We start from the raw sequence: 23,037 nt of genomic DNA on the forward strand, positions 1-23,037 counted from the left end.
AGAAGATTTCATTGGTAGTTTAATACAGGGTGTAGAGAAAACCAGCTGTAAATGAAAAATGTTTAAAGTAACTATATCACAATTGGAGCTGCAAAGGTGAATCATATTAGGCTGACTGGAAATGGGCAGTATATGTCAGCTCTGAAAGAGCTCTGACAATTGCCACTTTGTTATGTGAGTCTTCAAGGCAACATGAGAGAGCCAACAGAGGTCCAAAGAGGTTAGATAGCTGGCACCCATATTGCAGGATCATTGGTCATAAAAACTGTTACATTTTTTTAATATATCAAGAGGAAAAGTCTTAGAAATAAGAACATCATATGTCAAATGTGCATAGGCAAAGAGGAACAGTGGTCGAAAGTCAAAGCTCACCGACAGGGATCGACACACATCACAGGACAGTGGCTAAATGCTACAAAAATACAGCCTCAGAAATTAATGAGGAATTAAATCTGTGATCCAGTCTCATGAAAAACTGTATATCGTGAGCTTCACCAGGCTGCCATTGGAAAATCACCTGTTTTTTGAAGACTGACCCACAAAGATGCATAACCTGGTGCAAGGAGCACAAAATCTGGATCCCTGAGCAATGTACACAGTAATATGGTATGAGTAATTTTTCACCATATTTCTTACATTGTGATGGGTTTATATTTGGAGAAAAACCAAAGGCTACCTTCAACCCACAGTGTTATTCACCAGCTGTTAAACGTGGTGGAGGACCCGTAGCAGTACATACAGCCATCTCGTGGGAGTTGTTAGGTCTCATGATTGCTCCACGTAGCCATATAATGGTCAAGGAAAATGAGGCCATTTTACAGGACCAGGTGCACCGTATGTTCAGATATTCAGGGATAATAATGCATAAAAACATCAGGATGAAGTCAAATGCCATCTATGGCCTTCTCAACAACCAGATCTTAGCATCACTTGAACCTTTAAGCAGGAGTCTAGCTAGGAATTCTAAGTGCCCACACAGGTCACAACATGTCATATATGACAGGGATTGAAGCTGTTCTGAAGGCAAAAGGGTGGCCCAACTCTTTATTACATTTATACAGCTGGGCAATTTTGGGTAAGTTCTTTACTCAAGTGTACTACAGCTAGAGACAGAATTCAAAGCTGCAACCTCTTGGTCCAAAGGCAGCAGCTCTGAGCACTTCGCTACCATCTTAATTGTAATTTAAGCATCAGTTCCAGAGTAGTGAATTAAGGGAACTAACCCATCATACATCATACTTTGGTATTCATACTGAGCTACTGCAGAACTACAAGCCTGGTCATCAGCACCCCTGCTCTTAACTTGGTAACTTGGTTACCAATTTAACTGTGTATAGGATGAAGACTTGATGCTTTGTGTCAACTATATGCTTAAATGCTGCACATTTAATATGCTTTTCTTCCACCAGAAACATTATACAATCTTACTTCAATGATAGTAATTCTATACAATGGCAAAATTGTTTAATTCATCCATAATCAACAACCACTTGTTCAGAATTAAGTCATGATAGTCTGGACCCTGTCTTGGCAGTAGGTGTGAGGCAGGGTACACTCAGTACACTACTACATTGCAGGGTAAACAAAACACACTCTCATACACACTAAGGGAAAATACGAGCCACCAATTCAGCAGAAACATATCTTTGGGCTGTGGGAGGAAAGCAGAGTAAGGGAGCTCCTGAAAATGCCAGAAGAACATGCAAACTCCATACAAAGTAAGCTGGATTCCAATCAAGCCCAAAGCCACAGCCCAGGAGCTGTGGGGCAAAAACACTATCTGCCAAAAATTTTACATAAGCTCACTTTACACTTTACATATGAGCTCAGAATGCCTCAGTGAGAGTGATAAAAGCAGGCAGTCATCCATAATGTTTAACAAACTTCTATTCTGGCCATTTGATATATAGTAAGATGGATTTAATTTTCCGATGCATGTTAGTTTGCAATGACATAATAAGCATTTTTTCCCCAGGCTTACTTCCAGGGAAAGGCCACTTATAAATGAAGAGGCAAAGGGACTTCTGTGTGTGGTTGTTTTATTCAATTACATCTATGGTACCCTGAGTATAGTATTTGTTTTGGAAGAAAACTATGTACATATTTTTGTCTACTATGGGAATTTTGAAAAGGAAAGATGTTGCACATACACTGGACTAACTGGTTCACATGCCTGTCTCTCAGTCTATGGTGATATGTACTGGTTTTGACTGTACTGCTGAATAAACCTGATACTGATCTTTTTCTTTCATGCTACTCAACAACACACAAACACCATGTCTTTGAGTATCCTCATTCTAACCATGGTTAGAAACATTAAGAACATCCTTAATTGACATTACTAAATGTGAAAATCATGAAGTGTCAATATAATGCATATGTAAAATGTTATTCTACTGTTGTATATATGTTTGTAATGGGGTTCAGGGGTCTTTGTCAATACTCTTGCTTCCTCCATGCTTTGATATTGCCCTGATACTACATATGGGTGTTGATTACAAACTGAATGTAATGCTTCATGACTACAGATCCAGGAGTGCAAAGGTTACAGGCAATACACCTGTGAACAGTCAAGACCAATGTGTTCCAGTGTATCCACCCATTTCTCTCCATTGGCTTCCTGTAGCTGCCCAAATCAAGGTCAAGACTGTGGTTACAGCTTGCAAAACAGCACATTCATTCACTGTCTTGCAAGCTGTAACCACAAATTGCTGGTTCTAGCACCAGTTGTAATTGTGTTGTGAGCTCCTTTTCTCACTCAGAACTGCCGAATCCCTCTCAACATCCAATAAGGCTCTGAAAGCACACATCTCCCACTTCTCCCTCAATTTCCTATCTGCTCTATAAACTTGAACTGCATTACCTGTTAATTTTTTTTTAATTACTCAAAAATTCAATATGCAACTACAAGTATAATGTATGCTGACAACAACAGTGGGATTGAACTAACTGAATGTACTCTGAGAATTGTGTGATTTCTTTTGTACCACTTTGCCTCTGATGAAATGCACTGATTACTTTGAGCTTGTATGTCATTGCAGAGAAAGGAAAAAAGGTAAATGTTAATGAAGGACTGCTTTAAAGCTGAACTTGTCATTTCATATTGGTTCTTGGAGCTGTATTTTTAGTGAGAATTTCTCTGATCATTTCCATTCTATGTGACAGATTTAACATGTCCAATTAATCAATATATAAAGAACAAACCCTCATTCATTGCAATTTATTTGCAATGTAGGTGTAGATAGCTTAAGTTAAACTGTTTACCAACTAGTTACCATAGAGCTAAAGAATGTCACGAAGAGTAAAAATAATTCTGAAGAAATCCATCAGTGTAGCTATTATCATAAATTAATCTAGGAGATATTAACACTTTATGCTTTATTATTTTGGACTAGTGATTAGTTTTAACAGCTGGCAGGTTCACCCTTAACTTAAGTAGTGTTTTTGGGTTCGTTATGCTTAAGACAAACTTTTAACATTCATTGTGAAGTCACGGAACCTGACTTCTGTAAAACCAAACCCACATTCTGACATTACATTCTATTTATAAATTACATTTTCATTGATTACATGCAACATAAACTAAGTTTTTCTTATTTTATTGGGTTCTGCTATATCCATTTTATTGCATGGCCTCTAGCATGCCATAGCATGGTGGACAATGTCAAACATATTCCACACTTTACTACTGTGATGTCTGGACACCTCAACACCTGTAGGGCTCTGTGACAGTAACAATGTGGCTCTTTGTCAAGAAAAATTCAAAGTTTCAAGTAAAAATAAGTAATTACGGTGAAAAAGTTTGGTGAATAATTCGGCTATCACGGTTAGTAATCAGTCATGATTATGTTATTGCAACGATGTCTAAACGTCAATCCTCTCAAGCTTACATTTAAAAAAAAAAAAATATATATATATATATATATCACAGAAAGATACAAGGAAAATCAAAATGAACAATTATAGCTCACTCCATCTTGTCAGTATTCGTTTTATCCCGCAATGGTTGAATCCAATTTGACGCATTGCAGGTAACAAGTAGCCAATTACTAAAGGCCTTACTTTTCTCCAAACACTCTGAGCCAATGAGGACCATCGTGTCATTTTTCGCAGACTAATAACGCCTCTTTTAAATGTTACACGTTTAGATATCCGTCTTTGTCAATTAAAAATAATCATACAAAACATACTCAGATTAAAACAAAAAGTTCTACATTGTACGGAAATTCCGAGAAGATACTGCTGGGCAGTAGTTTGCTCATACGAACAGCATGCACGTGCGTCCGTTATGGACGGCTATCCTGTTTAGGCGCGGAGGGCTCTAGCTAGCGATTTTTTTGCGCAGTCTGCAGTATCTCTACGCGAGCTTGCAAAATAGTGCAACTTAAGGTTTCCGTTAATGCTGAGCACCGTAGCGCGCACCAGCGGGGTCATTTTAATAAAAGCATCGCTGAAGTCGATAAAGCGTAAATAAACTGTTGCATCCTGGCGCACTTTTCACGCTGCGGTTTCCGAGCGGGGCATGCTGGCTTGGGGTAGATGATGTCATCTAGCGGAGGGATACAGTACAAATGAGGATACGCAGGTGGTGAGAAGGAAGCAACGGAAGGAGGAGCCGGTCAGCAGCGGAGCGTTTACGGGCGACGTACGTCGACGGTAGAAAATTAAATTCTGCTTTTTTTTCTTTGTATAGAAAGGCTTCTAAAGTCAGAAAGGCAATAAAATGGTGAGTATACGTATATATACATTTTTTTTAATAAATATTTTTGGAGACTTTATTGAATGTTTTTTTTTAGCTGTTTTCTGTATGCGCCTCAGCGGCGGGATTGCAGACCTGTCACTGCCGTTTCGCGGGCAGTCGCGAGGAATGTTCCTCTGACCGTTGCTGAGGAATTCCAGCAGTGCGGTATTTTCACGGCGCGGGACCGTTGCTCGGTCGGCTCTGCGCGGGCGAAATGGAGCTGTTTACTATATATAGTTTGCCGCGCGAGCTCTCAGAATAGTCGCGTAACTCTGCTGCAGTGCTGCAGGGTTTTTTGTCAAAAAAGAGAGCGAAGGCTGAATACTAGTAAAATTACTAGCTTCTTAATTAATGACATTTTTATGGATGTAGGAGGATACGCGTCAGTCAGTCTCTGAGTCTGTGTGAAGGATACGACACCTTTTCACACAAGCTCTGCACACTGTGTCTGACGTCCACAACAGTCTTTTTCTTTGCTGCTTTCGCGAGAGGGGCGGAAGGAAAAGCACATGATTAACACACAAAAACCAGGACCGGGGGGATTTGTCTCCTTTCCTGCTTTTTGAAAAATACATCGATGTGTTGTCCTGCACTGCACAGGGTTGCGCCGCCGTGCGTAGCTCTGCTGGCATTTCGGATTCGGTGGCACTTTTATATAAGACAGAACAGATCCCGCATGCAAGCAGTAGGGCTGCAGGGCGGGCTGCGGGATGGGGGATGCGTGGAGGGGGCGTCGCTGCCGTTAGTCAGCGGTGTAAAAATAGTGCACCATATAGACAGGCAGAGAGCACCACGCCGCCGCGGAGCTCCACCACTGCCCACCTCACTGCAAAGCCCGGTCCAACGTGGGTGGCCAGAGTCCAACTGGAAGGGTTTTTTTTTTTTTTTTTTTTTTAAATATTTAATATAGCTGTCATGCTGCCATTCATCTCTGCTTTCAGAGACGCAGTAGGGTCTGTGGGGGGGAAAAAAGTTTTGCATAAAGGGTACATGATATAAACTAGTGCTGATGTCAAAAGAAACATCACATTATGATCTAATAACATGAAAGTGACAATGTGCATGAATCATAACACAGCTTTTTATTTAACAAGACCTTGCAGCCTAGCATCATGCCCAGCAGCACCAAGCTTCTTGTTGCATTACACAGAAATAATTCTGAGGATGGTGTTGAGTAGTTTGATATTAAAAACTGTGTATGTATTTGGCTACATTTGTCAGACTCCATGGTGTTCCAATGATGTGGATGGTACCTTGTTGCATATTGCACCATAAAACCACTGTACTGCAGCTTGTTGTTCCTCGGTGATCTTCAGTCCCCCTCCCTGGACACATCCCCTCCCCCCCTGCATTGAACCAAATCATGCTTGCTGCAGTACACTGACAGTCAAACTGCAGTGTATGCATGCAGGATATGAAAGTGTAGGGAGAGATTTCTGCTTTCTGAACAGGCTGAATTGAAGGCTTGTTTCATGTCTTGTTTCTTTTCAGTGCTGTTTTGCTTTTTGGAGTCCTGGCCTTTAGTGACTGTGCTGTTCCAGTCATGACTTGGGTACATTGTCTCTAGAAGGTTCACTGTCAACCTTGCAAACAATTAGTATTGATATCATTAAACCATTTACCGTACCAATGACTGGATACTTTTATTCAGTGACTTAAACCACCTCTTTAATTTTTTTGAACAGAATGTATTCTTTATCATTTATGTAAGTACAATCTTGCATTGAAAATGTATGGTCTTGGAATTAGACACCATAAATACTTTTCTTACTTAAACAATGAGTTTGATATCTATTGACTATTTCCAAACAGAAATGTATCTGTACTGAACCAGAAGGCAATGTGTTCTGACAGGTCTCCTGTTCTAGGTTGTGCTACATGATCTTGATCACAGTAGACCAGAAACCACATGAAACTTTTTTTTTTTTTTTGCTGCCAAGCAACAAAATAAAAGCTGAATGCAAAAAGATGCAGATAGTTTTAAGTGTGCCACATTTTCCGACCCTGTTAATGTCACTCTAATTATACTCGGTGCTCCTATTCCAGGACATGAAGTATTTATACATGTCCTTCATTGCGCTTCCCTAGTCTGAAGTGTGCGTAATCGCAGCATGCGCTTGGGGTTATTGAGTAAGTGCTTACAAGGAGAATTGTTCTCATGTAGGATCCAGGTCACTGCCATTTGGCTTCTGTTTGGTAAGCCTTCCTGTCAGCAAGTCTCCTTCATTGAACTCTTACCCTCAATCTTTTTTTTTGTGCACACTCACAGGCTGACCAGCTGACTGAAGAGCAGATTGCTGGTAAGTTGGTACCACTTCACTGTATACCTGGAGTATGTTATTACATATTCGCTTTATATTCTGTTTGCACTCTTCATGTGTTTGGAATATGCCACCTGTCCACTTGTCATAGTGTGAAGTGAGGTGAGGAGGAGGTTAAAAGGTTTAAGAGTAATCGTTAAGTCTAGAAATACACCTAAGGTCAAAGGTTATTGCTTGCTGAAAGGTTCACTGAGGAGAGTTGCTAATACTGTATTTGGAAGGCCTGGTCATATGCAAGCTGAATGCTCTGTCACATATCTGCAATAGAGGGCATGTCCATCACTCCCTTGCCCCCCTGTGTCTTGCTGACTCTGAGCAGGGTCTGGGGGCGCTGGGTGAATATACCCTCTGCTGCAGATATGTGTGGGCGTGCCCTAAAGAGAACCAGTGACTTATCAGGACATTCAATCTTCTTGTGTTTTTAGATTTAAAACATGACAAACAATATTAACATCAGCCAGTTAACCATCATATGTGTCCTCTTATTGTTTGTAAAAATGTATCCCCCATAAATTGTCTGGGAATTAGTAAAGGTGTTTGAGTCACATTTCATGACTGGTTGAAGTAGGTTAATGATATTAAAACCAGTGACCTGTTACTCTGCTGTTTTTTTTTTTTTAATTTCTGTCAACTGACACAAGCAAACAGATGGAGAATGTAGTAATGCACTGCTTTTGCTTTAGAGGTAACATTGTTCTGTCTAACCAGTCACAATACATTCTCACTTTCTTTCTTTTCCCTAATCCGAAGGAACTTTTGGGATTTTGAGGGTTTTTTGGGTCTTTTACAGCTGTTTGTTGCCACTTTGAATACAAACTGTAAACTGTGAGGAACTCTTTTTGATTTTTAAAAAAAAAAAAAAAGAAAAAAAGCTTGTCAGCTGCATATTGAATTTACAAGAGCCTCCTCCATCTCCACAAATATGATACATTGTATCACTGTAGTGCTACAAGGGGTTCTATAAAAAAGATATAAAGGAAAAAACCTTGTTGATGAAAAGATATAATGCTGGGTTTATTCTTTTTGTCTGAAAGTTATCTTTAGTTATTGAATGTATTTTTTAAATATGCTGTTAACATCTTTAAGAATATTGCAAAAATAAGACCTTTTTATCTGTCCTTGTATGATGCTAAGAAGTTGACCCATGCATTTTGTCATTAGCAAGATGGATTATTGTCATGCTTTTAGCTCCCAAGAAAGCTAATTGATAAACTACAGCTGGTGCAGAATCCTAGAGTTCTGACTAAAACAAAAAAGAGCTCACACAACTTGTCCACTTGCTAAATTGCATTTGCCACTTACAGTATAACCTTGAAAACTGACTTTAAGATTCTTTTTCTAGTTGACAAAGCTTTAAATGAATTGGCATCAGAGTACACTATAGAAAGTCTTTTAAGGCTGTGCTCTCAGAGGAAGTGAAGACTAATTGCATGTTCCCAAAGTTACACATGAGATGAGTGGAGAGGCAGCTTTCTGTTACTATGCAACAAAATTATGGGTCAAAATCCCACTATATGATAAATGCAGGTTTTGTGGACACCTAGAAAGTTGCTCAAAACTTTAATTCTGCTTTTAATTAACTTTACTGTTTTGAGTTATTAATGTTATTTTTTAGTGTTTTATTTTCACTTATTTATAGTATATTCTTTTAATCAAATCAGCTTTTATAGCTCCTGAATAGCTCAGTCATTTTTAAATTCTTTTTAAAGCTCTTTGAGCTGCAGAATTTGTAATTTGCTGTGTAAATTGAGACAAGTGGTTTCAGACAGTGTGTGTATGTGTATAAATAAAATGATTAATACTGTTGTTAACTTTGTTGGTAATAATGTAATTAAGCTCAGAACATATACATTTTCAGGTATTTTACTTAATTATTGCTTGGTTTCCTAGGTACATTTAGATGATTGAGTTTATTACAGCTTCTTTAGGTCTGACTGTCAGATGTTCATCACTCAATTTATTGGTGTAAATTTATGTGGACAGTATTTAATTACAAGAACTGTGTTATGAGTTGAGGAGCAAGGAAAAGTAGAAATCTAATGGGCACTTAAAGTTCTTGCAATGGTAATATTGATATTGATTTCATTTTGTCTGTCTTTGCATGTTTAGAATTCAAGGAGGCATTCTCACTTTTTGACAAAGATGGCGATGGCACCATCACCACCAAGGAGCTGGGGACAGTGATGCGCTCGCTGGGCCAGAACCCCACAGAGGCCGAGCTGCAGGACATGATCAATGAGGTGGATGCAGATGGTGAGGGAGTGGGCTTGGGACCATGGTGCAGGCAACCCTGGCACCACTCTGTCCTTGTATCCAATCTGAGAATTTCAGAAGCCTTAACACCCCTATTAATTGTCACTACTGACAAAGTAGCCTCAGTTGCCCTGTTTAAATGTCACAAATTGCTGTGAATATTGTTCATTTTATTCTGTAACAATAGTAGCAGGGTTATTTAACTACTCTATTCAGCTGACTTCCAGTGAGATGCCCTTTTATTTGAAACCTTTGATGTTATAGCAGTATTGGTTGCAAAATGGTTTGCTTTTGCCTAGCTGTTCAAAGAATGAAATATATAAGTATTTTAATTAAACCACACCTGACTTTGTCATACCTGTAAAGAACATAATTAGCTTGTTTTCCTGACTCAAAAAAAATCTTGGGTTAAATAGCTTTGCCAGTAGAAATTGTCCATTGAAAGACCTCCTTTAATCTAGGACCAGGATTAATACATGCTGTGAAAACCATCTCCAGGATTTAAATTTTGATGCATTCCTTGCAGTTTTTGGATTACCTATATCAGAGAAGCTTACATTGTATTTGGGTAATTGATTCTTGAAGCTGCTTTAATGGATTTTCTCCCTCTTCTGTCAACAGGAAATGGAACAATTGACTTTCCTGAGTTTCTCACCATGATGGCAAGGAAGATGAAGGACACAGACAGTGAAGAGGAAATCAGGGAGGCCTTTCGAGTATTTGACAAGGTAGGCAGGTTTATAGCTAGACCTGGAGTTGGAATCAGTGGAGCCTATGCACATGTGGCCCATTTTGTATTTGCCACATTACTGTCTTTGTTTCCATTTTCATGTGAGCATCTTTACTTGGTAAAGTGTCCCTGCCATTCATCATCTTTGCATTTCTCTGCTAAACTGTGGCTTTCCTTCCTGTGAAGGAAACAAGCTTCTTACAGAAGCTTATGGCTCTGAAGTGATCTCTGTTGCAAGTTGTCGGGTCATATATTGGGCTTTATTGTGATGTGTTCTGCTTTCAATGGACCATGTTAATTTAGTGTACCTTTAAGCACATGTTTATGTGTGTTTGGTCAGTTAGCCTGTGTCAGCGCCATCTCGGTGAGTTCGGTGTCTTGGTCACTGTGATGCTATAGATGGAGTAACATCACCTGCTTTAAATCAGTTATTCCAAAAAAAAGATCTTAGAAAATAAAATGATTTTCAAGAAAAACTGGTTTTGTTTTTGCTTTGCATACTGAAGTGTGCCCTCAGGTGTTCTGAAAAAGCATAGCAGTTCTGAAGCTTTCGAACTAAGAACAATCAACATTTAAATAAGCTGGTAGAAATTCTCCATCTCAATATTGGTCAGTTATTTGTAAATGTCTATGAAAAATAAAAATCTATCATCAGTGGAACTAACATTTCTGTGGGCAGCCAGTAATAGCTTTCACCCTGTCAGTCCAGCTTTTCAGTACTTCATGAGCATGATCTGTGAGAGACTTTATATGTGTGTCCAAAGGATGGGAATGGATACATTAGTGCAGCGGAGCTGCGTCACGTCATGACTAACTTGGGTGAGAAGCTGACAGATGAGGAGGTGGACGAGATGATTCGTGAGGCCGATATTGATGGTGATGGCCAAGTCAACTATGAGGGTGAGTTCTTGTTTGTGTGTTCAATATAGTGCTGTCTTGTTACAGCCATAAGTATTTTAAAAATTGGTAAGAAATCCTGAATCTCTAAAAGATGAATTGGGTGCCAAAACAGTGAAACATTTCTGTGAGGAAAAAAAAATCAGCTTCCAATGAGCTGGTTTAATCAGATGCACATTTAAATTCTGATTCTAAAATATAAAATGTTTTCTAACTAAATCTTTCACTTGACCTATTTAGAACACCTACACATTCAGGCAGTTAATTGTGTTTGCGTGGTAGAAAAAGACTGGAATTAGTATGGCCAGTTCTATATAGATGGTGCATATTAGACTGATTTATTTTTTGTTTTTAGTATTAGAAAACTCAATTTACTGTGTGGGGGTTTTTTTTTTTTGTTGTTGTTTAAACCTTGTGTGAAAAATTAAAACTGAAAAGCTGGGAAGGTGTCATTCGATTATGACAAGTCTAAATACCTGATGCATCAGTAGTACTGATACATAAAGTAGATTGATAATTGGTGTGCTGTATACTGACTTTTTTTTCTTCAAACTCTTGTTGAATTTTTTTTTTTTTTGAATTCAATCTGTGATAAGAATGCTAAATAGTATTTATTGTGAATGTTAAACGCTCCATTGGAGTTGCTGAATTGTGTGACTCTGCACTATCTTGTTTTTTTTTGGTCATTGATTTTTATTTTTCTTCTCCCTCTTTCAGAGTTTGTGCAAATGATGACTGCAAAGTGAAGCATTTGTCTTCTATCTCTTACATTGCCTGTTCTCCTTCGATCACTCTGTCTTTAAAAAAAAAAAATCAATACAAATCAAACAGAAAAGCTATAAAAAAAACTTAAATGTTGAAATTCTGTAAATGTGGTTTCAAATTCAATCTACTTCTGAGGTGTCTGTCGACCCAATAACTGCAGAATAGCCCCAAAGGGAGTGAACAGATGAAGTCTGGCTGCATGAGACCCCCTTCCTGGAACAACCTGCCACGTGTCCTGGTGTTGACACGTTCTGGCTAAATTTGAGGAAAGGACAACATCCGAGTGCATAATAAAAGATGGAAGCTGATGACAGAGATGGATTATTTTCTTTCTTTGGCAATCAAAACCAGCTTTCCATTTGTAACAATCTTAACCTTGCAGCTTGCAAGAAATGAAACGCAGTGCTGTTTCAGATGAGAAGTTACAAAACAATAATCTTGCATGCATCTTTTCGGATGGTTTCATGTCTCAGTTAAGGACTCCTGTGGTTGAGTGGACATCCTGGTTGGTGTACAGTGAGGATGTTTATACATATATATATTTGTACAATATGTATTACTGAGGGTTGCTACAAGTGAAAGACGAGTCAGTGTTGGGTAGGAGCTGGTATTTGGTTTTTTAGTCCCCTCCAATGTTCTTGAGCAGTATGTGGAATGAACAGATAAATGTTGTTAGTTTAACATATAACTTTTAATTTTGTTAGGGTGATATTTACTTCCTAAAAGTGCAGCATCATGCTAGGATAGAGCTGTGTGTTCACGTGTCTGTACAATTTTAGGACAAAGATAACATCACATTCAATTAGTGTGCATTGCTGTAAATATCTAAACTGCAAATAAATGACACAAATGTATATGTTATGCTTTTTAGTGTGTATCAGTCAATATTAAATGTGTTGTAAACTTTGCATTGCCTAATATAAATATTAGTATGGCCTGTGACTTATCTTAGTTTTCTCTTGGTTATGAATTGTGCCATAATCTTCAGCCTCATTTTCTTTTGCAAGATTTTAGAAAAAAATTTAGTGGTTATATATAAATATATTTGCACTTTTGTGTACGAAAAAATCTTGAATCTGTTCAGATCCAGAAAAACCAAATTTTGCTGTTGCCGCTGCTACAACTTACTCGTCTCTTGCTCTTGTTGTGGTTAATCAGACCCTCATGTTGTAGTGCTGCAAAATTTGTTCCTTGCTCTGCTTGCTGTATCACTGAACAGTACTGCTGTTGGGTGTTTGGGATTGGTGGGTGGGTGGGATCAAATGTTGAGTGGGTTCTTCATGAATGTTATGTATTTGCTAAGGTTTTTCAAAGCTCATAGTCTGAAAGGTATGCGAGTAAACACTGAAGTCACTAAAGTTGACAAGATGGTTGGACAGGAAGTACTGATGTTCTTAAGCTTTTGAATGGTTTTGTGAATTACTTCGTAAAGTGTTAAGAGGGATGTGTGTGTGCGTGTATGTGTTGCTGAAGGACTAAGAACGTAACTACGAAGTGTTGCTGTTCAACATTGTGGAAGTTGCGTCCAAAATATAAGCTGTGAAATATCAGTGTTTTCCAATAAAATATGATACCAGTCCATTGTCTGTGTTTTTGAATGTTACTGTGTCCTTTATACATTTTCAGAATGGCTCTGTGAACTTACATTTACATTTATTCATTTAGCAGACACTTTTCTCCAAAGTGACGTACATCTCAGCGAAAATACAATTTGTGCTTTACGCTAGGAGAAAGATACATAGTTGCAGATATGATTCTTAAGTAAACCTAGTTTTCTTTGCACTTCATGCACCGATATTCATCGCCTGAGTAGGTGTGCAAAACTCAGGGTAGACTAATCCTGATCACCTTACATTTTTTTTTTTTTTAATTATTTTTAGAAAGGTATACAGACATTTACATACAGTACAAGAGTAGCAGCTGTGTAAAGACCTATCTGGAGATGATCATAAAGTCACAGTGCATGAACATGTACACCACACATGAGCTGGAGAGATCATGGGTGAAGTGAGACTGGAAAAGGTGAGTTTTCAGACCCTTCTTGAATGTAGACAGTTTCAGCAGTTCTGAGTGAGAGGGGAAGGTCATTCCACCACAACGGAGCCGGAACTGAGAACCTTCGCACTTTACCTTTCGTGCACGGGACCACCAAGCGTGCAGAAGTAGATGAGCGAAGTTGTCTGGATAGGGTGTAGCAGTCGATCAAGTCTTGTGAATAGCAGGAGCATTTACACCCTTACTTACCATACTTATGACTTACATCCTAATGACATATGTTCTGTTTTTACATTAAGGCCTTTATGAATCTTCTCCAAAAATTGCACAAAAGAGCAATTCATTTTCATTATTTGCTTTTCTTTTTGACTTTTTATCCAGTGTTGATGAACCTGTGTGCAGGTTTCTGCGCTGTGTCGTCTCCAGTCTCTGAAGATCTAATGGCTCGAACCCTAACAGAGGTGACTCAAGGCAGCAGCTCAGAGGAGCTTTCCTGCTCTGCTCGGGTCTATATTTGGTGGCTCGTGCAACTGCTCAGCATATTATGGCAAGTAATCCCTGTGTGTCTAAGTTAAAGCTGCTGTGCTCCTTCCACACGCTGCCAGGTTCTGCCCATGTCCAGACAGAGTCCTGAACAGAGGAACGGGCTCTTTGACGTCATGGAACTGGGCAGGTTCACACTTCACACTCAATACAGCAGCTCAGGCAACAGACTCACTCTGAAGAACATCTTGCTCCTCTTCCTCACCACATGGGCCATCCTGTTTGCTCCTGAGATGTTGAAAGAACTGGAGTGTAACTGAAGAAGGTTGTCTGCTTAGTGTTCGCTGCTGGCCGTGTTCAACTCTGAGATGCTGAATTACATCAAGCGTTGTAAAAGTTGCTGCACTAAACTATTTGCGCTGTAAATGTAATGAGTCTTGGTGTAAAGAATGGTTAATTTGCTAATTTTCAAAGGCTGATGTTTTTTTCCTGTTTGTTTTTTCTTGGCTTACCAGCTTGGTAATGTTAGTTTGTCGTGGCCCGAACAAAACCTGTGTTTGTGCGACCGGCCAATGTCAGTAAAACCACTCAAACAGCAGGCGTGTGGAACACCTTACTTCATCTCATGAGATGAATAACTCATGGCAAGAGTTGGTGATCAATGAACTGTGAATGGCACACATGCTTGCAGACGCTCGTGAGCGAACAACAGTTTGTAGAAACACTTTTTATTCATTTTCAATTAGATTTCATGTGCGTCAGAGTAGTTTACATTCTTATAACTACATTTTTCCAGAACATTACCAGCGATTAAATTGCAAGAAATCTACATTATTGCTGTTTTTCTGCTGTGATTTAGTGATACTGGTGACTTTGAAGTTACAAAATTATGAAAAAACTTCCCATCCAAACTAATTCTTCTTAATCTAATTAAATTATAATTTACAAATTTTAAAATGGATTAATCTATTCATAAATTTGCAATGAATTAATCCTTTGCAAATGGGGACCCATGTTTAGTATCCCATGCTTCTACCGTTTGTAGGCCTGGTAACAACTGTCCCATAGAGTGCTCTTTTCATGTGGTAGCTGCACACTGTTTATTAAGCTACAAAATAGTAATTTATATGCATACACTGGTTTTTAGGGTTAGATTCAACCAGCGTAGCCAAGATTATATTATGTATTGATTTTGTATCCTTTATAATTGCAGTTCGCTTGAAATTTCCCATCCGTCATCAGCGCAGCAGTTTGGCGTTTTGTCCACCAGGTGTCGCTGTGTCACATCCCACGTGTGTCTGCGGTCTGAAACTCTCTGACTGCCCTTTGGTTTCTCTCTCGTGCTGTTTTGCAGTGCAGACACACGTGTCCGTATATAAGGTTGTGTTTCGCAGTTTAGCCAACTCCTGATGTGGCCCGAGCAGGAGAACTGAGGTTTTCAGTGCAGAAGATGTGCTGCCGCGGTGCTCTGCATGAAGAGGACGTCCATTCCGAGAACCCAGGGGAGACACAACATGCAAGCAGTGGGAGAGAACGATTAAGAGCAGTCCGGTCTCTCACTGACCAGGCCGACCGAGAGAGAGCAAATGCCGCGCGGCGAAGGCACAACCAGAGACGCACACGTGGACGTCCGTGCTTACAATGACACGACAGGGGTCCTGCTAACCCCACGGAAAAGAGGAAGTCCTACAAATTGCACTTGAAACTGCTTTGAAAACAAAATGCAGACGTAGATATGCAGAGCTAAAGCGGCAATGCAGAGGGTCTCTTTTGGGGTGGGGTGGGGGGCCTACTGGAGGGGACAAGATCTCCTACATGTCCAGTCACTGTCCTCCCAACACTCCCATTATGAACATGGGACAGCAGGTAGTGTAACGGTTAGAGCTACTCCCTGTAGACCCAAAGGTTGCAGGTTTGATCCCCCCTCCAGCTGTAGTACCCTTGAGCAACATACTTACCCTAAATTGCTCCAGTATAACTCTCTGGCTGTATAAATGGGTTAATAATTGTAACCTTAACATTGTAGGTCACTTCAGGTAAATGAATAAATGTCAATGAATGCACATGGCTGGCTGTTCTGCTGAAGTATGTGTTGTTTGACTTCTTGAGACCAACATGCAAAATCTCACCAATGAGGTGGTGGCACAGCTGTCGAGTCTATTTTCCCAAACGTGAGTGGAACACGACCTTGCGACAAAGGTCCTCCTGCCAACTTCCACAAGCCCTCATCACCTCTGTCTTGCGAATATTTGCTTAGTGCACCTCCCCCTACCTGCCGTCAGCAGTAATCTTCCACGGTGCCACCTCCGAGCGCTGGCTCTGTCACTACGAGCTCCAGCGGTGGAGTCACTTTCCACATTCGCCCAGGAGACATACCAGGTCGCTGGGCCCGCAACCGTGCCTTCGAGCCGCCTGAACCAAAGAGCAGCAGCAGTGAAAATGCCGTTTTTCGTCGCTTAAGCGGACGGACGAGGGGTGATAAAAGAGCGCGAGGGAAGCCAAGATCAACACCGATAGAGCGTCAGTACAGAACAAAACCGTTTTAGCTGCTTTTCCGGAACCGTGCAGCACAAACAAAGGTGACAAAATTCTAGGATCTCGATCCTTATGAGGAGGCCTCTGCTGAGAAACACGATGCAGGGTTGAGGTCTTTCCCACTGCCAACAGGTGTTGGTCATCGTGCTGCTGGAGAGACTTAAGGGCTCAACCAGCCGTCCAAATGCCCCGCCCCGCCGGGTGTCCCTTCTGCAGAAGCAGATAACAAAAGCATCCTGCTCTTACCTCTATCGCTGCCTACATGGCAACTGGTGCATGCAGAGACAACGCAGTGAAAGCAAGACAGGCGACACACTCTGCCCGTTTCTAGACTACTTACCAGAAGTCCCCGGAGCGCGTGGGTGTTTTGCGTTAGCAGGATGGGGGCCCCCGCTTTTATGTGCGCCCTGCAACTGAGCGCATTCACATGCGTGGTTTACTCCGAACGTGCCGCAGACAGCTTTGGCCTTGGTGACGCTTCACTGTGCGCTGGGCTCCTCACACCACACACACACACACACACACACACACACACTTAATAATTCATGCTTGTGTCTTACAGGGGAAGAGACTTACTGTAAATGAGCAGAAAGCAAGTGTGTACAAAGGAGCTTCTGGGAAAGCAAAGTAAAGTGACGTTGGGAGGAATTCTGGGACACAAGGTTCACCTGAGAAATGCATAAACAGACGAGATGACGATGCCCCTGCTTTGGCTGCACGGCGGCTCTTTCGGCACCCAGAGAGACGACGAGGAGCTCTGCTGACTAAATTCAGAGTAATGGCACCGGTTTACATTGCCTGAAAAATAAAGAGGGACTTTTGACCTTTTTCCGCCAAAGAGTGCCTGAACGAGAACGGCTTTGTTTGTGATCTTACGAACAGCTCACGGACGGATGTTTTGACATATTTGGGCCTTTTGCGGTTGGATCTCTGCAAAAAGGTTTCAAAATATTCCGTTCCCAGAAACGGCCAAATTTCCTAAATGTGCTTGTAATGAAAATAAGGAGTGATCGTGTGCCAGCATTATTGTTCTTGGGCCCGCGGACGACCGTTTGACTGCCTGCCATGGAGCTAGACGAGTAAATCGGTAGGTGTGCGTTGAGGCAAACTGGTGTTTGGCGCGCGGGAGGCCTGCTGCCCGTGTTTATGTTTTTGTTTGTTTGCGGTCCATGTGTTTGTGATCCTGCTTTCTCAACGGACGCCTTAGCTTCGCATGACACTGCTGCTTCGGAAATTGTCCTGAAAATGCAAGCTCAGGTCAACACTTTCTCTGTCACTCAGCTACATGCCGGAATTTCGCAAAATTTCAGAGCAATTTGATGCTAAGCACCGATGCAGTGTAAAAACAAGTACACTGGTCGAGTGTGATTTTAAGCGTGTTTTTTGGGCATGCAGACGAGAGGGATTTTGTGTCCAGGTGAGAGCGTCAGTCTGGTGCGATTCAGGGAACTTTTCCTGCTGCTTACCAAAAGCAGGGCTAATAGAGCGATTGGACGCACATCGCAATTATGTTGGCGCACATGCCGTAACGTCGGGGACACCCGGTCACTCCCAAAGACTCGACGCCAGCAAATTCTCAACCACCTTGTCAGATACTGTGTGCGCCTGCATGTTTAAATTTAGAGGATTCGATCTCCTTGATTTATGATGAAAAATCGTCCACAGCTGGTTCCTTTGTCAGCTCTTAATGGATCACTCGATAATGGGTGATTAAGCGAGACCACATGGCCCCCCAGCCACCCCCCTCCACCTGCTTTCTGCATGCCTGTCTCTTACAAGCTTTGCCAGACTCAACACTGGAGATATGAATCTGATGAAATCAGCCCGACCGATGGCCGTGGGCGTGAGGGCGGCACGGTGCCACTGGTGCGTTTCTCCCAAAGCGGAGGGCCCTGCCGCTGAGGACCCGAACGGAAAAAGATTAACTGAGTCAATATTTATCGGAGGAATTTGCCTTCCCGATTGCCTCCGGCGCTACCCACGGGAACTGATTTGCTCGTACCTCTCGGGTGGCTCGCGGTGCTGGTGTTTGCTCTCCCCCAGTTGGCTGTCTGTGGCCCCGATCCACACACCCAAGGCGCAGATGTCCAGCAGAGCTGGTGCACGTCCAGGATTTGAGCTCAGCGGAGTTTATTATAAATAAGTGTTTTGCGCTTCCCATATATTGTTGCCTTAAGCGCCTTGGGAACTTGTCACTTAAAGACCTGGGTTCGAGTCCCAGCTGCAATAACCCTGAACAAGGTGCAAACCCTGAATGGCAGTTCCAGTAAGAATAAGCCAGCTTAGTGCACAAACAGAAGGTTTTAATTCACGTTACGAAAAAACGGGAATGAACAAATAATTGAACAGGTTCAACCTGAGAAAAAGACATGCATATTACACACACACACACATTTTCTGAACCGCTTGTCCCATACGGGGTCGCGGGGAACCAGAGCCAACATATACATTATATATTTATTTAGCAGACACTATTCTCCAAAACGAGGTACATGTCAGAGTATAGTAAGAAGAAAGGATGAGTTGGTCTCCCTCAGCTTGTACTTTAGCTTGACTATGTATGCTAGTCAGTGAGGGGACACTTTACCGTAGTACAGGTTCTCATTATGGTGCTACATTCAGTCTGTGTGCTTTCTAAGAGCTGCAGGGCATTCAAGTGGAAGATGGCCTTTGGAACTGAGCAAGTGTGGCTTCATATTCATAGTCACGTCGAGTGCGTCGTGAGAAAACTCAGCTCCTCACCGCTCTCACACAGACTTGCCTGTGCGTCTTGTCTCTGTGAAGGGGTTTCGAGGGTCTAACAATTCAACGTGTAGCACCATAGTGCTGCTAGTTTGAGCGTTCCTTTTTTTTTAAGGGTTTAAAATAAAGTTCACGATTTCAACACATTGTTTCTATGAAGCCGTGCTGCGACAGTTTACAACCTGTGTGCTAGTTAGTCTCACATTTATTGCGAACTTATTGGGTTTTGATTTGAGGGAAACCAATTAGAGAGGAGAGGGATGGAACGCGCTGGGAGAAGCTTCGAGACGGTTCTGGAAGTGAGGTTCGGTCGAGTGGTAGAGGAGAGAAGGTAATTCGTATTTTTCGCAGCGCCGTGGGTTTGGATGGGGCGAAGAAGGACGCAGAGACAGCGTTCGTTTCGAACGATTTATCTGAACACGTCACCGGCACACAGGGAAATAACGCTTTCGGTCCGAGTAACCTGCGCGTCTAGCCAGCCTTCTCAACCTCCTTGACGTTCCCAGGCTCTCTTTTCTCTTTTACCCCGGAGCACCCGCAATCGCCGCCCCCCCCATATTCCTCTCACGTCACCAAACACCAGCCAATCACAACAAACACACTTCCCGCTAAAACACAGTAAAGCGGGTCGTTATAGTATTTTCCGGTTGCTCCGAAGTCACCAAAGAGACTGAATACCGTTTTAATTTGATGTGTTTTGTTTGGAGAGTTGAGGAATAAACGTCTTGTACTCGTTTGTGTCCAACGAGACAAATTGCGTTAGGAAACTCAGCTGCGAGTTTTCAGCTCGTCGAGCAGCCAGGAGAACCCGTTAGGGCTTCGTGTTACCGGAAACACACGAAGTTCCTGGGGCTTCGTGGGGCTGTTCATCTGCTCTTGAACCACAAATTCCATGGAGTGGACGATCCCGACTTTGCGTGGACAGCAAACGAGGTAAACCGCAGGTTTTCTTGTCCGTTTTTTCGTGAGAGTGAAGCGACCATATATTTTTTGGTCACAGGCGCGCAAGCTTCGATCAGGCCTGCGACGTACCTCGAGGTGTTTTTACTAAGTTCAGTAAATATCGGGAAGGTTCTCTAAAGAAACTTCTAGAGTCTTGTTTGCGTGAAGCCTACTGTCTGTGAGGTCGTTTCTAATATTGAAGTACTTGCTGTAAGCCTTTTATTGTGTTAATGTTTTATTTGTTTGCATTTTTATTTCAGTAATTTTTTGAAGAAGGCTGAAGGGGCTTTGGCAGGTATTGAACAACACAATGTTGTAGGGTGAGTATTTACCACTTTGGGGAAAATGAATCCATCCATTCATTGTTGTTGTTTGTTCTGTTACCAAGGCTATTTGCATTTTGGGTTATCACATTTGCGTTCTTAGAACCCAGGGCACCACCCTCATATCAGGTTGATGGAGGGTGGCGCTACAAACGCAAACTCTTTCTTTGTGTGGCGCGAGGAGCCGCAAATCCAGTCAACGAGAACGAGGAAAAAACATCGAATTTGCTCCTGAGGCAGGGAAGACGTACGAGGGAACGTGAAAAAGCCAGGAGCGATGTGTTCACATCCCCACACACACACGCATTTTCGGAACCACTTGTCCCATATGGGGTCGCGGGGAACCGGAGCCTACCCTGCAACACAGGGCGTAAGGCATCCCATCTGTTGAAATCTGGCGATATAAATCGTTTTACTGCTGTTTACACCCACACATTTCCAGTGGTGTCTGACCACCACCTTGCGTACTTTGTTCCAGCATGCCAAATGTTTGTATTTGGTCAGATTCATGATCTTAGTGTCCAGTAAATAGGATGTGTGGTCAATGACTGAGAGAGAATCACAAGTGGTTCTTTGTGGCTTTCATTCATTTAGCTGGTGTTTTTCTCCAAAGACACCTACATCTCATAGAAAATACAGTGTGTGCATTACATTAGGAAGAGACATAGTTGCAGACACATGATGATTCTAAAGTAGTTTTTCTTTCCACCATATGAACCAGTGCTCATCACATGAGTAGTTCCATAAAACTTTATCCGAATATTGACGATTCCTGATCACCTTCCTATACTGGTAGTATTTTTAGATACTGTACATATAAATGGAATCTTAATGGATTCCATTAATGGAGCTTAATGGAATCGGGTTATGTTTTTCAACGTGGTTGTGTGCCGTGCCGTATCCAGGCTCTGCAGCATGTCCATCAGGGCTGGTCCAATCCCTTCTGCATCCGCTCACATCTGCCACCTCTGTCTGTTTGTTATACGTGACTTTCCGGCAGTCTGGCCCAATGCCACTTGGGTAATAATAATAATGCACAGCTGAAAAAGGCAGCGATGGAACAATAAACAGCTCCAAGCTGGTCTGGGGCATCCTTGCTGTGTGAACATGTGACTCCTGACTCTTGCTCTGGTCCAGCTGATTTTCCAACTTTGTACAAAGCTTATTCATACCCCATGGAGCTGGTCTATTGTTTCAGGGCCACGGTTAGTTTAATTCTGAGGTTCGCTGCAACAGGGGTATGGAAACTTTGTGTACTGCTGTCACACAGGACTGGAAGTAAGAGCCCGTAACCTCGACGAGATTGTTTCCATTCTGCGTGATCTGTAATGGTTCACTCTTCCTTTGCTCTGCCTTTGTGCAGCGGTTGAACTGTGGCCTTTGTTTTTCTGTGTTTTCTCAAGGGGAAAACCTGTGTATGTGTGGATACTTGTGCACTTCCGATAACTGTGTCGGTATCTGTATTTAAGCTCTTTATCTCCACAAAGAGAATCTAACTGATTCAATTAAAGAAGGAAACGGGCAAAGGAAGTGGCTGCTGTCAGAGCGGACGTTCGCACTCTGCTTCTGATCGATTTATGATTTCATTAAATAACACTCCGGGCCTCAGTTCGCATCCAGCCACAGAACCTCCCAGAACTCTTCACTGTATGAAGAGATGACAAAAGGGAGAACTCATTCCTTCTAAATTAGTATTTTTTTTTTTTTGTCAAAATTCACACACATATTTTTGAACTCATCAATACTGAAAAGATTTATTGGATGTTCACATTCTTGACACTGAAAATACCTTAGACCACATTCATGCACAGCTTCACAGGCAAGTTACAATAAAACACACATTCATAGAGCATGCATGTCACACACAAGAGTAGTGGCACATTCTCTCTATCTACGCATATTGGTTAGAGGCATGGAGAGGCCAACTTTGACAAGCATTGAGCCAGGGAGAAAGGGGCATCGCTCCTGAGGTGTCTTGGGAACTTCTCCACATGCCTTCTATAGAGGTCTACCCTGGTCCAGCTCATCATCACCAAAACTAAATTCTTTGTATCACAGTGTTCAGAGGTTACACAACAACAACACATTCCCTTTTCAAGCTGAATATTGTAGAAAACCCTGAAGACACCCAAGAAGCTGTTCAGAGTTTTTAGACAGGGAGTGTCCAGATGTTTCTTACAGGGAGACATGAAATAAAGTTAAATTGTGTGGTTGGGTCACTTGCTTGAGCATTTTTCTGCCCTTATTACTACAGATATGAAAATTTATTCAGGTTTTTAAAACTTAAGGATAACAACTGTTCTATTTGAA

The 23,037-nt window shown here is 41.7% G+C and overlaps 1 protein-coding gene across 1 annotated transcript; it reads left to right on the forward strand.

The window, feature by feature from the left end:
* The first annotated feature begins 4,374 nt into the window (after positions 1-4,374).
* Positions 4,375-13,286, forward strand: calm3a (calmodulin 3a (phosphorylase kinase, delta)). Its single transcript, XM_018748824.1, has 6 exons — positions 4,375-4,726; positions 7,011-7,041; positions 9,172-9,315; positions 9,937-10,043; positions 10,810-10,945; positions 11,660-13,286. Exons 1-6 carry the CDS (start codon positions 4,724-4,726, stop codon positions 11,686-11,688), a joined length of 450 nt encoding a protein of 149 aa, XP_018604340.1. The 5' UTR covers positions 4,375-4,723; the 3' UTR covers positions 11,689-13,286.
* The last annotated feature ends 9,751 nt before the right edge of the window (positions 13,287-23,037 follow it).

Source organism: Scleropages formosus, chromosome 10 (assembly GCF_900964775.1).
Source record: "Scleropages formosus chromosome 10, fSclFor1.1, whole genome shotgun sequence".
NCBI lineage: Eukaryota > Metazoa > Chordata > Actinopteri > Osteoglossiformes > Osteoglossidae > Scleropages > Scleropages formosus.